The sequence below is a fragment of the Alosa pseudoharengus genome, unplaced genomic scaffold, assembly GCF_046254945.1.
Source record: "Alosa pseudoharengus isolate Yale_2024_CS ecotype anadromous, Long Island Sound unplaced genomic scaffold, YU_APseudo_1.1 YU_APseudo_1.1_scf_5, whole genome shotgun sequence".
Lineage (NCBI taxonomy): Eukaryota > Metazoa > Chordata > Actinopteri > Clupeiformes > Clupeidae > Alosa > Alosa pseudoharengus.
Genome location: NW_027468837.1, coordinates 34,274,737 through 34,292,236, shown reverse-complemented (window position 1 = coordinate 34,292,236; position 17,500 = coordinate 34,274,737). Strand labels below are relative to the sequence as shown.

The following is a 17,500-nucleotide window of genomic DNA, read 5'->3' as shown; positions in this document are numbered from 1 at the left end:
TAGCTCTCTCCATTGCACTTGTCTTTTGTTTCAGGATGTGTCGCTGCTGTTATCATTAGCGTTATTGGGTCACCCTTGGAATTCTATCCATTCCAGCTAAATGAGGGCGCTGCTTTATGAGTGCTTATGTCTACCAGGTGTGGGGGCCAGCCATCCCCCCCCTGCCCAACCCCACCCCCCAGCCCCATTCACTGAGGTGAAACTGAGAGCACCCATATCAGGTTCCCCAAATTTCCACAGAGTGATGGATAAATAATGAAGTCTCTCAGTTTGGAGAAAGAGAGTGAGTGAGAGAGAGAGAGAGAGAGAGAGAGAGAGAGAGAGAGAGGGCAAGATACATAGAAAAAGAGAGATGGAGAGAAAAGGGGGTGGCAAACATACACACACAGAAAAGTGGGGGAAGGGCGTAGACATGAGGAGAGACAGAAAGAGAGAGAGATAGAGAGATAGATAGATAGAGAGAGAGAGGTGGGAGAGGTGGGGTGGAGTGGGTGGGCGGTTGGGATGGCGGCAGAGCGGGCGTGTTCAGGTCGGAGGGGGTGGGAGTAGGATGGCGGTAACCTGATGCTCCTGGGCAGTGTGTGTGTGTGTGTGTGTGTGTGTGTGTGTGTGTGTTGTTTGTGGAGACAGAGGGGGAGAGCTGCTGCTGCTGGGATCCTGTGAAGCCCTCTCCCCATGTCTCACCAGCCATCACCAAATCAGCCCTCACCTAGCAACACGCACACACACACACGCGCACACACACACGCGCACACACACGCACACACACACACACACACACACACACACACACACACACACACACACACACAGACACAGACACAGACACAAACATACACAGAGGTGGGGACTCTATGTACGAAAAAAATAAATATGGATTTTTTTTTCTCTAAAAATGGGTTATAACATTTTCAATTTCAACTTGTGATCTCCACAGTCTCTCTCACTCTCTCTCTATTTCTTTCTCTCTCTTTCTCTCTCTCTGTTTTTCTCTCACACACACACACACACACACACACACACACACACACACACACACACACAATCACACACACACACACACACACACACACACACACACACACACACACACACACACGTTTTCCAAATTGAAATCTGTGGACAGATAGATGAGGCAGATCAAGCAAATAAATCACACACACATACACTGCTGGGGAGCCGTAATGGAGGAGAGCACACGGCAGGGACATGAGAGGAAACCTTAAAGATGCTACAGCCTCTCTTCCAACAGAACAGAGAAAGAACCAGAGACAGAGAAATGGCCCAAACAGATGGTGTGTGGGTTTAGGCACCGGCTTATTTCTGTTTTAAATGGCAGAGTTAGGGTTATAAATATGCTTTCTCTACACCCCATGTTTAATAAGAGACACAGTACCACCAGCTGGTTTCTTAAACCACATTATAAATGCGTGAATATCTGTTGACTACCTTTATGTAGGCAAACTCACATTGATTGATGTCTGTTTGTCATTCATAGAAGAAATGTTTCACATTATGTTTTTTTGTTGTTGCTGTTGAAACACAGGGAGATTGCGTACGCTATGAGCAGTATGTTTTCATATATGTGTATGTTTTAATTGTGTGTATGTGTATTATGGCACATATATGTGTATGTTTTAATTGTGTGTATGTGTATTATGGCACATATATGTGTATGTTTTAATTGTGTGTATGTGTATGAAAACTGTAACATGAGCCCGTAAACAAATGCAATGGAAATCGGATCTCTGGACCATGTGCATCGCTGGCCAATGCTCTGCTAGCCATCTGCACTTATATGCTACAGCTCTGGTGTGTGTGTGTGTGTTTATGTATGTATGTGTGTTTATGTATGTATGTGACATTTTTCTGTGTGTGTGTGTGTGTGTGTGTGCGTGTGTGTGTGTGTGTGTGTGTGTGTGTGTGTGTGTTCTATAGGAGGCTCCCCGCCCCCGTTCTGATATGTCTCTGTCTGGTCTTTAGGGTAATTTATGAGAGGGGGTAGGCCTCCAGCACAAGACTGCCAGCCAAATCAAAACAGATGAAGCTCTAAAACTCTGCTTCAATGAGCCCCCTCCCCCAACATACACACATGCTCTTGGTCTCACAGACACACACACACACACACACACACACACACACACACACAGAAAATTGGGGGAAGGGACACACACATGCACACATATACACACACTCACTCACAGATACACACACCCACACATACACAAATGCATAGAAGATCCTATACATATACAGCCTTTGTACACACTGACAAACAAAAGTGCATGATAATAAATCATCCTTAAACACACACACAGACAATCACGCACTGGGCTCACACACACACTCTCACATGCACACACACACACACACATGAACTCACAACCCTCTCAGTCAACACAGGCATATTCATGTGCACAAGCTCTCTCCCTCTCTCTCCCTCTCTCTGTCTCTTTCATACACACACTCACACAGACACACACACATACTGTACACACGTGCATACATACACACACACAGGCACACAAACATTCCTCTTGAAGAAAAAAAAAAACATGGAGTGTGTGTGGATACTGGAGATAACTGTATATGGCTTTGTTTTGTGATGGGGGTTGAAGGAGGAATATTCAGGATAAATCATCATATGTCACAGCTCTCCTATAGACAGATAAGTGCATATTAGTGAGCAGGCCGATCTGTCATCATCTCCTATATTGCAGTCTCAGACACACACACACACACACACACACACACACACACACACACACACACACACACACACACACACACACACACACACACATACACACACCATTTTGAAAATGCACTAATGTGAGATTTCAAATATTTGTGTTTACTGGGGCCCTGGCTGTCATTGTGTACAGTACGTTCTCTTCCATGTTCCAGATGTTGGGCCAGAAGTTAAGGCTGCACCATATAGCTGTAGAGGATGATTATGGGATGCTTAGGATTTTGTAGCATATGGATCGACAGTGTTTTAAACTAAAAGGGATTATTTTTAGCTCCTGATTTACATCTAGTAATGTTCTGGGTGCTGAAGATTTAATCAGGGATGTGATTGACTGTATTACTTTACTACCCATGAATAGGCCACAATAGAGTAAGTTTGTGATAGCTTGCATTTCTAAATGCTTTTTATGTTCTGCCTCTGTATCTTGGATATTATAGATAGATAGATAGATAGATCGATAGATAGATAGATAGATAGATAGATACTTTATTGATCTCCAAGGGGAAATTCAATTCAATTCAAAGGGGAAATTATGGATATTACAACAAGATATATTTCGTCAAGAAACATCCTTCAAATTGACTTGACTATTTACTAACATGCCTAAAGCATATTCATCTGCTGTACATGACTCTGTGTCTGCATGTACACCAAACTCGCATAACTCGTACACCAAACTGTTAATGCAATTAAAAAAAGGGATCTAGGATTTCAGTATGGAAAACTTCTGAAGCTCCGAGCTTATTACCACATACCACCCCCCCTCCCCCACCCATGCATCCACCCACCCCGACACACACACACACACACACACACACACACACACACACACCTCTCTTTCTCTCCCTTTATGCAGATTCCATTTCATCACCAACTGTCTCTTCATATTTTCTTTAATATAAAAGCTATTTGTTGACGTGTCTTTTCCTTCCTCTCCTCCTCTCCCCCTTCTCTTTGGGTTTTGCATTTTTGTATTCATGTATGTGTATGTTGCATGTGTTTGAACCTTCCTTTCATTGATGGCTCTCCAAATGTTCTCTCTCCCTCTGGATTAAAAATATGTTCAGGAATTTGATGGCGTTCGTTCACTTTGATGGGGTTTCTCCTCCGTAATGAAAAAATATAAATCGAAATCCGCCAACTCAACGTTAGAAAAGCCATTGTGCTTTCAAATTGACTTCTAATATCCTTGAAAATTGGAAGACGAAGTAGAGCATGTGCCCAAAGTCAAGTGTGTCGTGGAGGAGCAAACATTTGGCGTATTAAAGCTGTACTGTCCGTTAATATTTTACCTTTGAAAAACAGTTGCAGGAGGCTATACACATTAATTCTGTATATACAATCACATTCAGAATTGACGCATATGAATTATGCATTTCCAAACTATTCACTGGGCATGTCCTTGAGATTTACATTTTATCGTCAAGGGCATTTGGGCAAGCACAAATGCAATGCTACATTTGACAAACTCTCTCTCTCTCTCTTTTTCTCTCTCTCTCTCTATCTCTCTCTCTCTCTTTCTCTCAGCATTCCACATTAAGAAGTCCCCACAAACCCATGTTATCTTCCTCCATAAAAAGGACCTGACGTCCCAAATGTTTGATTAATATGCCCATTTATTTACTGCTGATAAGTGATGACTAAGCATAGGCGGCCAATGCTTTTGGACCCTGGCATGGTTAAAATGGAGACTAGTTTGTGTGTGTGAGAGAGTGTGTGTGTGTTTGTCTAAAAAGTGGTGTATCTGATAGTGCCTGTCTCATTGTGCAAGATCTTAGAGATGTGAGAATTCCCCCGAGGAGAGGGAGAGAGACTCTCTTCACACAATGCCCCCAATGTTTACAACAGACAATTTAGTTTCCTTCCAACAATTATGAGGGAAATTGAATCTCAGGAAATGTTCGTTTTTGCGTCCATTAGACCAAACAATAACATGGAACCCCAGAAGGTTTACAAAGACATCTGTCTTCAAAGGGACCATTTCGAGAATTAATCTCCACAGCAACAGGACAATGCCGTGGACTAAAGTAAATCATATTTAAGGCCATCACCCCCCTCCCCCTTTCCCCTCCACACTTAAGTTTGGCAAGGCTATTGGTACGCACTTACAATTAGCTCTTGTGATTGCAGCGATTATTATAGCTGAAGCACAATATGTGCGGTGCAGATGCCTTTGTCACTCTAAGTAAAATAAATGGAAAGACCTAAAGACTACCAACTAAAATTCCACACATAGCCTAATAAAAAATGTTCTCAATTATTACAATTCTGCCAGAAAACTCTGAATAGCAGAATTATGGGCATGTGAAAAATGAGGCTTCACGAGAGTAATGTACTCTGTAAGGTTGAAAGCAGAGGACTGTGGATCCTTGTCTCCTCTCCCTCGTCTACCTTGTATTTGCTAAAAGTATTTGTTTGCAAGATAAATGGCCAGTCTAGGGAGGAAGATGACAGGCAACACAAAGATGATATTGAATTGATTTCTGAAATGTTGCAGAACTGACTGTTTGATGTATACGCGCAGACATGAATCATAAAAATTCTATTAAAAAACCTCTTGAATGGCTGACACCGGAATATTATTTGTGATGATTAATTTGACTCAGTCATTATAAAGGAACTCGAGTCCCATCGCCTCCAACAAAATTGCTTTCCATTCCCCCTTGAATACCCCGGCTATTGCTCTCCACATTCCCTTACCTTTCCTGACGAATTCAGAATCACATTTCTCCCAGCTGAGCTGCAGACTATGGTTAACCTACACGATTGTATGAAAATGCAGGGCTGCAGGCATTGTGATTGGACATGTAGGTGCTTGCGTGTGCAGTGCGTAATTTAATATTCATCGCAACATGCTGACTTGTATCATTCTGGCTTGGTGAACAATTATACACATCTGATCACAGCACCAAACTCCACGAAGCCACGTGATGGCTCACTGCCTCTAACAGCTCCAGCTCTATGGTAGATACACTTTAGCCTCATCAGTCCACGTGTAGCCCATGAACGGTAGTTACTGGTATCTCACGGTATGAAAGGTAACTGATTGTATGATTCCATTGTTCCAGTGGATAGGGCTGTTGAAGCTGGGCATGTAAGCAGGGGTTTGGTGGAGCAATTGTAGCATTGCCATCTGACGTTCAGTTGGCCTGGGTTTGGATTTTAAACCGGTAGTTATGAGTCAGTGTGGCTTTGGATAAAGGTGTCTGCTGAATACCAGTCATGTAACTTGACACGGTAACTGTTTGTGAGTTTGTAGTTGCTGTCCACTCACGTCTCTTGCTTTCTGTCCCCCTTCCAGAACTACTCCGCTCAGGGAGGCGCCTCCGGAAACGGAGGCAACGGCGCAGGCGACGAGGACTACGAGATCCCACCCATCACCCCGCCCAACCACCCCGAGCCCCCCCTGCTGCACCTGATGGACCCCGAGTCAGGATACCTGTGCCACTCCCTGCCCCATAATGGCCTGCTCAACCCCTACTCCTACCCCGAGCTGCCGGCCCTCATGATGTCCAACATGCTGGCCCAGGACAGCCACCTCCTCTCCAGCCAAATGCCCTCTGTGAGTCCACTCGGGTTTCTCTCTCTCTCTCTCTCTCTCTCTCTCTCTCACACAGCACGCCTGTGTCCGGGCCTCTGGCCGCCTGCTGCTTTCCTGAATGAATGAATGAGTGACTGGATGGATGGATGAGTGAATTAATAGATAGATAAATGGATGGATGGATGAATGGAAAAAAGAGTAAGTGAGTGAGTGAACGAGTGATTCCATCTACGCATCTACATCTTTTACATCTCCCATAGTGAGGATTGTTCTGTGTAGTCTACACTGTGATATGGTCATTCACACTGTGCTGTAATCCAGCGGGACAGATAGGTGGTGGTCATTGAGGATGGATATCCTGGCATTCTAGAACAATTCTTACTGCCGGGCTACACCGGGAGCACTGGCATTCTAGAACAATTCTTACTGCCGGGCTACACTGGCATTCTAGAACAATTCTTACTGCCGGGCTACACTGGCATTCTAGAATAATTTTTACTGCCAGGCTACACTGGCATTCTAGAACAATTCTTACTGCCGGGCTACACTGGGAGCACAACTGAAATGCTTTGTTCGCAAAGCTTAAAAATAAAAAGTTCTAGAAGACTGGTCTAATTTTTTTAGAATGTGAGTAGCGTTCGCACGTCTGGTGTGGCCAGTTCCAATAATTATAGTGGAAAAGTATAAAGGAAAATTGTTGCAGCATATGCTCCGCAAACGGAACGCTTCTGTTGTGCATAGAAGTGATACATTTTAGTTTAGATTTACGTGCAGTGTTGTAAGAGATGAAAGATTATAAAAACATCTTCAATAGCTTGAGATGCTAGTTTAATTGTTGCCACAACACATTGTCGAATACAGCCAATAGATAACCATTTTGAGATGAACAAAGTCACTATTCACACCTATTCTGACATTTTGTTTTCTGGTTAATCCCAAACCAAAAGGTAAAATGTTAACAAAGTCTACATATTTTATATGTACGATGTGTACGATGCAGCATTTTTTCAGGAACTGTAATGAGCATGAATAAGAAACAGCTCTTGGACAGAAACATAATATCTTAAGATATTGCATCCCTGGAATGTTACCCACAAGGTAGCACACGGTTGACTCTCATTCCTCTAATGGCTTTGTGAAATGGAATCCACTCAAAATGGATATCGGGCAGCATGCTATAAAGATGGAGGACAGTATCTCCACTTCACTATATGTAGAGATGGATATTTGATATTTAATGGAATGCATTACCCTTCCTCTTTGAAATATGGCTCTTACATGGACTCCAATACATCCCGGATATGGCACGTGACTGCAGGTCACCTCGGCAGTGTGCCATACTAAATCAGAAAATGAATTTGGTTTCATCAGTCTTCTCAATCCATAGCAACACCAGTGATAGAATGAGTTCTTATCTTATTGATTTTCTTCTTTACTTTGTCGTTTTAGCTGTTGTTGATGCCTTGTTGTTTCGCTCTTGTGGTATTTGTATTTGCCGAGTTTGTACACTGTGGATGACCTCTCTGGCTGCTGTTATTCCCCGGTACATCAAGCCGGGAGACACAGTTTAGCCATGTGCCGGCGTAGGCTCTTATGGCCACATGCACATGAAATATGGGCCTAATAGGAACCCGATTGCGCACATCTCTGTCCAAAATGCAGGCTAAATGGGAGAGCCATTTATCCTGATATCCATATAATATCACATTTGGCTTTGACCTTTGCACGTGTCCAAGGCCGGTTGGCTGCGGTATGGGTGACTGGTTGGATTTCCTACTAACTCACCGGTTGAAGCAGATGCTACTGAAAAGCAGTGGCCAGCCCAGCCCAGCCCTGTCCATCGGTGGAGATCTGCAATGCTAATACAGCCCACCTGACGGGGCTAATCACGGTATCCAAGAGCATCTGCAGTTGAGTGCTAAACACTTCTGATTAGGGTCCCCACAGGACAGAGAAGCTGACACAAAAGAGAAATGGAGACTAAGATAGAGGATAGGTTTGTTGTCATCAGTCATAAATAATGCTTTAACCTTGTAAAATATGTGGTTCCAACTATAAAGCGTGCAACAAGAGGTAACATTTAATTGGACTTATAAGTTAGCCTAATGGTACCATCTCTTTTTTTTTCTGAGGAAAAAGATAATATTTTCTTGCTGTATGTGGATGTTCAGTCTTCATAAACAAAAGCTGTGCCAGTGAAATGCATCAGGAGGTCAGCGCATATATTCAATCTTGAGCACAGGGGAGAGAAGAAAAAAACCCATTAAGGTTCATCTTCCCTGCATTGGCCTTGCTATTGTAGAGATGCAGTGAGATCTGTTTTCATCAGAGCACTCCTGTATGTGAGGATGAAGAGAAAAGAGCGAAAGAGAGAGAGGAGAGAGAGAGAGAGAAAGGGCAGAGAAATATCACACGGGGAAAATATTCAGGGTAGGGAGAGGGAGAAAGAGAGAGGCAGAGAGGAAAGCCATAACAGGATAAAAGGTTGAAATGAAATAAATGAAGGACACAAATGTTACTGAAAATGTCATTTATTGTTTTGCGTCACTGTCAGTATACATTTTAGCAATCTTTACAAAGAAGCATATTGCTTTTCAGATTACACTGCTGATGATATTGATTTTTTTTTTTTTTTGTTGGACCCAAATAGGATTTGTTATTACTAGGCTACGCTCTAATATTCCCGGCGAGTGGGCATCACAGTTTTGATAGGAATCACAATTTAATTAGCTCGGATGCCACCGAGAGAAATCCAACCTTGGCTCTTGATTAAAATAACCTGGAAGAGGCACACCAAAACAAGTCAATCGTGTGTGTTTAGTTGTTTTTTTCCCCATCTCATATTACATTTTAATTGCTGGTCTCTGTGCAGCACGTGGGTCTACGCACGGCTCTGGCTAGCCCAGGTGCAGGTGCAGAGGGCCAGGCGATGGTGCTGTTGTGGATATGGCCTCATTAGTAAACGATGATGGAATAATCAGCTCTAAGGAGGAGCCTGAGGCTAGCCTCTGCGTAGCAAAAGGCCCTCTCTGTTTTCCCATGGTAAATCGCTAATGCTATGTGAATCGCTAGGTGAATCGCTAATGCTAAATTGAAAACGCTAGCCACTGAATCGTATTATGGGGCTGCACCCCCCCACCCCTCACCCCAGCCAACGGGTGTGTGCTCAGTGCTTTATTTAACTGTTCACCTGAAATAAGCTCATTTGCATCCTCATGGCGTTGCAGCATGAGTAGAGAACCATGCTTAGGAATAAAAAGCAATCATCTCTTTTCTTTGTCCTTCCTCCACCAAACCCCCTCCCTGTACAATCTGAATGTATTAGGCTACACTGTTCTGTGCATTCTGGTTGGCACTCTGGTGTTTTCCACATTTGATAGAGTGAGCCCTCATCCATTTGATGGGTGAAGATTCATCCCAGCCAGAGGTATCAAATCTTTCAGGATGAACTTGATATCTTGCAGCCCAGCTTTGCCTTGATGCGCTGATGCACTTGGCAAGCCCACCACAGCCCCAGCTAATGTGCTAGCTGTCATAGCATCTTCCACAAGTTCTCAATGCATTAGACATCCAATAGCCACGATCAGGTGGCATGGATCTTATCAATTGAACCCAGGGAGATTCTGATCCGATAGGCAAGGGCAGGGGATACACAAGCAGCAGGGAGGGGAAAAAGAAAAAAAACAAGCATTTCCAGAGAAAAAGAGTCAGTGCTGAGAGAGAGAGACAGAAAGAGAGAGAGAATAAATGGTACTGTAGGTAGGCACAGAGGCTAAACAAAGGTATGCCATTAAATTAGCGCTCATATAGATCCACAGACAACTGATTTCATGGTCTTTATGCATTGCATGCCTATTGGAATCACACAGTGAGTCCCATGGCCTCATTTGGGATTCATCACACCAGTGACACACCCTCCCTCCATTAACATGAATGGATCTCCCATCCTTTTCTTCTCTTGTTGTCAAAATGCATGTTTATTGATGAGCTTGTATGTGTATTAAGTAGACATTAGCATAGAATTCACATCACCAACATCATCAGAAAGGGGAGAGAGCAGTTTGAAGTTAATTATTCGAGCGTAGAATACAGTTTATATCATTAAATAATTTATCAAACATTATTCATTATCCTCTCAGGGTTTGCTCTGGCCATCCTAGTCAAACAAGTCAATAAAACAATGCATATTATCAACTTTGATGGGATGTTAGGGCTCCACAGCAATAGCATGCATTTAGCCTTTTTTTAAAATGTATTTTTAAAGAAAAGGTTCATTGTAGATATCTTAACTATGGGGAAATGCCTTCTCCTGCATTAGACTCGAACCTTTTGGAGTTGCTATATGCCATAACAAGCACAAATATTTCAAAGGCACTTTATTGCAGAGAAACTATTATATTGAATGCATCTGACCTATTGATAACTGCTCTGGGTAATGGCTTTACATAAATGTCACACCACATATATGTACTGTGGAACTAGGGCAAACTTGCAGTGCAAGGCCCTCACTAGAGCACTCTCTCTCTCTCTCTCTCTCTCTCTCTCTCTCTCTCTCTCCCTCTCTTTCTCTCTCTCTCCCTCTCTTTCTCTCTCTCTCCTTCTCTCTCTCTCTCTCTGTCTCTCTCTCTCTCTCTCTCTTGCTCACTAGCAAAGCAGTTACAGCGATGGGTTTGTTTCGAGATGAGCATTTCCGACCATGATTTTCTGCACTAGTTCTCCCAGAACTAGTGACATGGTCAATAATTGTTCTGAGATGTCCAAGGGGACCAGCGCTCAGAGTCTCCTCCTACATATAATGCTCTAATGCAGAGGAGCAAATGGAGGGCACTGTCTGTAGATGTGTTGTGTTTTATTTTCATCACAGGAAGGAGTCATGGAATACCATAGTTCCTGGTAACATTAAGAGAGCACAAGCGATTTACAATTAAACTTTTCTTGGAAGTCATGACCATAGATTCAGTCTAGCCTAGAGGTCATGTCTAATTGTAAAATTGCCTTAAGAGCATGATAAAGGTAGCCTACACATCCATCCCTCGGCACAGTTGTTTTTAGTCAGAGTAGTGCATTAGTGTGTTTCACCAAAAAAGACAGAAAAGGATGGAAGTAAAAATGCAAAAACAAATTTTATGGAATAGAAGGGTGGCTGTGTGTTGAATACCAAACGCAATGCACATTGCAGTTAAAGGATCATATACATGGAGAAAAAACATGAACCTATTAATTTCTTTTATTTTTCCATTGCAGTTTGAAGAACATGATAGAGAACATTTTATGCGGAATATTACGGGCATGATTGATGCCTCGGCTGAAAGCAGAAAACATTCTGTGTTCGATAGACCCGTGAAGACCGGGCGAAAAAGAGAACCCCTTGGTTTTTAAACAGCTTTCTTTTCACCTTTGCGATTATTTATTTTCAAATAGTCCTTCAGGGTAATGTTCCATTTTCTTATTTCACAGCCCCTTTTCCCATAAATGAGCCATCGGAGTAATAAATCACCTCACAAACAGAGACTTGTGCAAACCCTGAAAGGTCCAAAGATTTATGTAACACATTCATGTTTTCCACTTCCTCATTTTAGTACTGCTCTGAGAAAGCCCGTCTAATAAAAGCCCCTATTAATATTTCCTGTTGCTTAGCAACCGCAGGCAGCAAGTAATAGCATTCCGTGGAAAAATAGATGACCGACCGATAAGGAAAAATTCAATTCTTTTATTATCTCCCTGGAGAAAGCTGCCTTATTTCTACCCACTGGATGATATGAGACTGTGTGCTTGTATATTAAGAAATATTTTAAAGGAATAGAAGTTATTTTCCAATTTCATTATATCAAAAAAGAGACTACTCATTTCTTCCCCTCAAGAGTTCAGCTTCTTTTTTTTTTCAAATAAACTCAATTAGCCTTAGGATTGAGCTAATCAAGGCGTAATGTATGGATTTAATTTCCTTTTTTATTTCTAATCATATAGCCTTGGAGGTGTTTCAAACACACACATACAGTCATGCACCCATCAAGACCTAAGCTGTGCATGTGTGTAGATTTTAAGCATCCTAGCCTTTGTTAGGCTTTATGCAGAAAGAGTTTGAATGTATGTTTACCATCTTTGAGACGGCTGTTTGCTGAAGAAATTCTTCCATTGTCCGGAATTGGATACATGCAAAGCTAGTGAAGGGTTTATCTACCCACATAATAGCTTTGTGTTTGAACATAATTCTATGTGTTGTGTAGTCTGGAGTTTTTAGGTCTTTTCAGGGAGACAATGAGGACAATGTAAACCAAAACAGGTAGAACTGCGAGATACCACCAATGTTGAGTTTTAGTCCTAGCCACCCAAAGTTTGGAGATGAAGCATTGTGCGTGTCATTACTTCCCCAATTTGGCCGCTGACTCCTTGTGTTATCGCCCCACTGAATCATGTCCACATAGCACTGCTGAGCCTCTCGCGTCTATCAAGCTTACCACAGAGGACTGTGAGGAGGCTGTGTGTGTGTGTTTTGTGTTGGAGACTGAGGTGGGGTTGGGGTTGAGTTGCGGGTGGGGGTGGTTAGAGTAATTCAGTCAGTGTTAGCCAATGAAGCGGCCGCGGAGGGGAACCTGACCTAGCTTCTCCTTCCAGTGCCCTCCATGTGCCGTGCAGCATTAGCGCGAGAGGACGCGCGCCTCGGACTGGGATGGGATCTGCTGAGTGCTGGCTTTGTCTCTCCAGTCGTTCTCTTCTCGCTCCCCCTGCCTGGGTTGGCCTGACAGGAATCTCCCATTGGCTGATGTCATGCATGGAGATGAAGGTGGGGGGGGGGGGGGGGGGGGGGTTCAGAGCACAGAGTGGAGACAAAGAAGTCCAGTGGTGGTGGGGGTGGTAAAGGCAAAGGGGGTGTGTGTGTGTGGGGGGGGGGGGGTTGTTTTTGCTTCTCATCTTGTCAACTTTCAGCAGCATCAGAGAGCACACAAGGCTGTGCCAGCGCTGAACATTAATGTGTACAGTACCTCCAGTCCTAGTCTGTGCATGAAGAAAGAGAAAAATAGAGCGGGAGTTGTTTCTGACGTGAGTGCAAATGGCATGGTTGATATTTGCACACATCTGAGTGCGATGACTGGGAAATTTGATTAAGTTTCAGCCACTCAGGTCATTAGCTGTTTGAGGAAGTGTTGCAGCTAATGGTTGTTGTCAGAAACACATGCTGGATGAGAGTTAGTAGTTAAGACACTTGCAAAGCATCTACAAATGGACCTAATTGTCACTGTGTTGCTGCGTGTATCATTGTGTGTGTGTGTGTGTGTGTGTGTGTGTGTGTGTGTGTGTGTGTGTGCGCATGCTTGTGTGTGTGTGTGTGTGTGTGTGTGTGTGTGCACGTGTGTGTGTGTGTGTGTGTGTGTGTGTGTGTGTGTGTGTGTGTGTGCACGTGTGTGTGTGTGTGTGTGTGTGTGTGTGTGTGTGTGTGTGGAACAGAGAGACAGAGAGAAGAGCTGTTTTGCTCATTAGATGGAGAAGAAAGGTGCTGTCTACCTGTCTTCTCCATGTGTTGATTATTCTGCCTTTGCCTTCCAAAGCCATTTCAGAGTTGTCATGTCAAACAAGCATCCAGTCTTTAGTGAGAAGGAAGAGAGGAGGGGGGAGGGCCGCTGATAAAAGTGAGTGAAAGAGAAAGAGGGTGAGAGGGGGAATGAGGAAATGAAGAGAGGAGGGGTGCAGGGGAACGAGAGAACAGAAAAGGAGGGCAAGCATGAGAGAGAGAGAGAGGGGGAGAGAGGGGGGGGGGGTATGCATCGACAGACACTGACAACAATCATAAGGAAATTCAATGGATTACATTAGCATCCTCTAAATATAATTGCTTGCTTCACATTCAGATATCGGTATTCGGTGTGGCTGCACAGCCCTGGAAAACATAAAAAAGAGAATTCATCAGATTCCCAATCTACTTCGTCGACATTGGACTGATGCAGAGGAATATTTCTCCATAAAGCAGCATCCTCCCATACCCATAATTACCTCCATTACAGGCCCAGTGTGAGAGCATGTGGCTGCAGGAAGCAGCAGAGGGTTCTACACTAGGACTCCAAATATGAACATGCAGGCATCTTTGCTTACTGACGTACCAATCTCACTCTTGTTGGAGTTCTTTATGCTGTCTGTAGTAGCATTTAGCATGAGGTGAGGAGTTCCCCACTCAATCATCATCATCATCATCATCATCATCATCATCATCATCATCATCATCATCGTTGTCGTCATCATACATTTCTTCTTCTTCTTCTTTTCTCCTCATCCTTTTTTTCATCTTCTCTCTGTCCTCCGTTATCCCTCATTCTACTCTTTTCAATCCTCTGAAATTAATCTTTAAAAGTCTACCTTTGTATTCACTCACAATGCCAATGAACCAAATAAGCCAATAACCTGTCACATCCATTTCATGTCTGGAAAATATGTCATTAAATCACAAACATGTCATCAGATGCCTGTGAACCTGTTCATGGTGTACTTCCTTAATTCGCCTAAACAGCTCACGTGAAGTGTGGTTGTCATTTAAAGCACTAGCTCGGTGCTCTGGGCTTGTGAGAAACTGCCACTGGTACAGGCTCACTCTGGTGTTGTTGTGGTTGAGAGATGCATTTGATTAGCATACAGACGGAGCGATGGCAGAGATGGCTCGAGTTGCTGAGCCAATAGAGGTGATTCTAGTCAGTGAAATGGAAAAACACTGATGGGCTGCCCTTCTGAGGTGTGTGAATGTATTAGTGTGCTTGCACGCCTCAATAGGGCTCTGGACTGATACTGATAAGATATACCTTTGCATATGGTCTGATTCTTTATGGTATGGATATGGTTTGCATGGTTTCAAATAGTATGTTTGTTTTGTAGAATTAGCTTTGTATAGTAAAGTAGTGAGATAAAGTGAGATATGGTACAGCAAAGTGTAGTGTGGTATTGTACAGTATAGCATAATATGGTGAGTTGTAGTATATTATGGTGTGGTGTGGTACAGGGTAATGAGCTTTAGTAATGTATGGTATGGTTAAAGATATTGCATGATATGGTAAAGTAATACGTGGCTGTTGAAAACTACCTCCCAAGTATTGTTTGCTCAGCCATTTAGCAGTCAATGATTCATAAAGGCAAGCCTCTTACAACACATTTTAAAAAAATGACCCTCGCAGGTGTCTGTGTTGGCACCGTGTGGCGCGGCGTGGTGTGGGTCGGCTGGCCGAGGCTAACGCAGGGTTCAGAGATGAGGTGAATGAAACGGAGAACACTTAGAGGAGGGGAGAAAGCCACGGTCGGGGGCTCTCGCTATGCCCCCGGGGGCGAACAAGGAGTCACAGCGAGGCCTCTCCCTCTCTCTCACTCTCTCTCTCTCTCTCTTTCGCTCTCTGTCTCTATCTCTCTCGGCGGCCACGCGTGTTTACCGTTCTTTTGAAGGATCAGTCTGCGGCATGCGGCTAATTAAAGCTGCCACGGCCGGCAGCCTGCGGGGATAATGTTCTATTATTATAGTCATTTGTTTCAATTAAACGCTCTGTGATTTTACAATAGCAACTGTGAACCTGCACGAGTAAGCCATCACTCCCAACAAGATGTCTCCAATCAGAGAGAGAGAAAAGGGGGGACTTGGAGGAGAGAGAGAGAGAGAGAGTGAGAGAGAGTGAGAGAGAGGGGGTAAGGGAGGGAGGGGGCAGAGAGAGAGAGAGAGTGAGAGAGAGGGGGTAAGGGAGGGAGGGGGTAGAGAGAGAGGAGCTGAAGAACAAAATGGGGTGAATAAGAATTAAAATACTTGCCAGGTTTGGACTTTTTTTCTCTCGCTCCACTGCTGAAATATGCAAGGACTCAAAGTAGTTCAGTGTGTTAACTCTTCTAAATCCAAACCCGCAGAGAACCCAAAGAACCCCCCCCCCCCACCACCACCTCACAATAAGCCCCGTCTAGCATAAAGCTAATGAAAATGCCTTCTCATTACTTTAAGATGTATTTAAGCCAGTACACATACATAGTAATTATGTGTGTCCTGTCTTCATAGAGACCCAATGTTCCTGATTCAGTGTGGCTGCGTGGGCATAGATAACCTGGCCTTGCTTAGTAAATCAGAGTTACTGTGAAACATTACAGGCCAGAACAGATGCAATCGATTCAGCTCTTAGCCGACTCGACTCGGCGCTGTGCTGTGCTGTGCTGCTCTGCCAGTGCACATGATCAGAAAGCAATTTCTCTTCTGAAAAACCTTGGCTCAAGAGCCGTGCCGCATTCACACCGCGCAATCAGAGGCCCGCACACACAGACACACGTGCATGCGTTTGCATCACTTCCTGTGCGGTCAAGCAACATGGCTTTTTAGATTAAAGTCCAGTCCGCTATAGCTGCTGTGCCTTACTGCTGAATAGCTGCATTGTTTTTTTTTTTTTTCCTTTTCCACGTTTATTAAAAATCTTTAAGGTTAACTTGGCTTTGCACAATGCAAGCCCCTGTGAAGCGCCATCTTTAGATGCCAGCGTTAGATAGGAAATAATAAGGCTCTTTGAGTCACATTGCACATACGGCATTTCCTAAAGAGCAATCCTGATATGAAAGATGCTGTATAAATAACCACGATGTACACATGAAAGATTGAAATGTAAGTCATGGGCATGTAGGGAACCCTGTAAGCAAACATGCAGCTGGCCCTGTGGCTACAGTGGCGGTCCACTCAGTGGTCAGATCTCTTAAGCTAAATCAAACAGTGCAGGCAATCCTGGTCCAGATGAAACCATTTCAAAGGCAGGGTCAGAGGATCAGAGGAACAATAGCTTTCTGATATCCCATCTCGCCACACAATGTGCAGCCCATAATTGGAAAGCCCTTGTTATTTGGGTCCCATTTGACTATGATGTACAAGATGTGAATACAAACATGGCAAAAGCGCAACGCTGCTGCAGGAAATGAATCAGAGAACTTTCCAGTGTTTTCACTGCAAACACAAAGGTCTGTAAAATAGACAAAAGTGTGTGTTTGTGTCTGTGCAAGTGTGTGTGTGTGTGTATGTATGTGTGTGTGTGTGTGTGTGTGTGTGTGTGTGTGAACAGTGTGTTGTCACTGTTCATGTTTGCTTTAGTATGTATCTCATCATGTTTCAATACCCATTTAAATGGCTGTGCCATAGTTTTCACATGGGTGAGACTAAAGCACTAAACTACTTTATGCATCATATTCTTAAGGATATTTCTGTAGGCTTTCTACTA

At 43.6% G+C, this 17,500-nt stretch overlaps 1 protein-coding gene across 7 annotated transcripts in view; it reads left to right on the top strand.

The window, feature by feature from the left end:
* The window catches only part of tox2 (TOX high mobility group box family member 2), a 97,922-nt gene that overhangs the window by 60,247 nt on the left and 20,175 nt on the right, over window positions 1–17,500 (top strand). For all 7 annotated transcript variants that reach the window (XM_076267384.1, XM_076267387.1, XM_076267386.1 and 4 more), the window contains one exon: window positions 6,054–6,314. In XM_076267384.1, coding sequence (XP_076123499.1) covers window positions 6,054–6,314 — 261 coding nt within the window. The remainder of the gene's footprint in view (window positions 1–6,053; window positions 6,315–17,500) is intronic.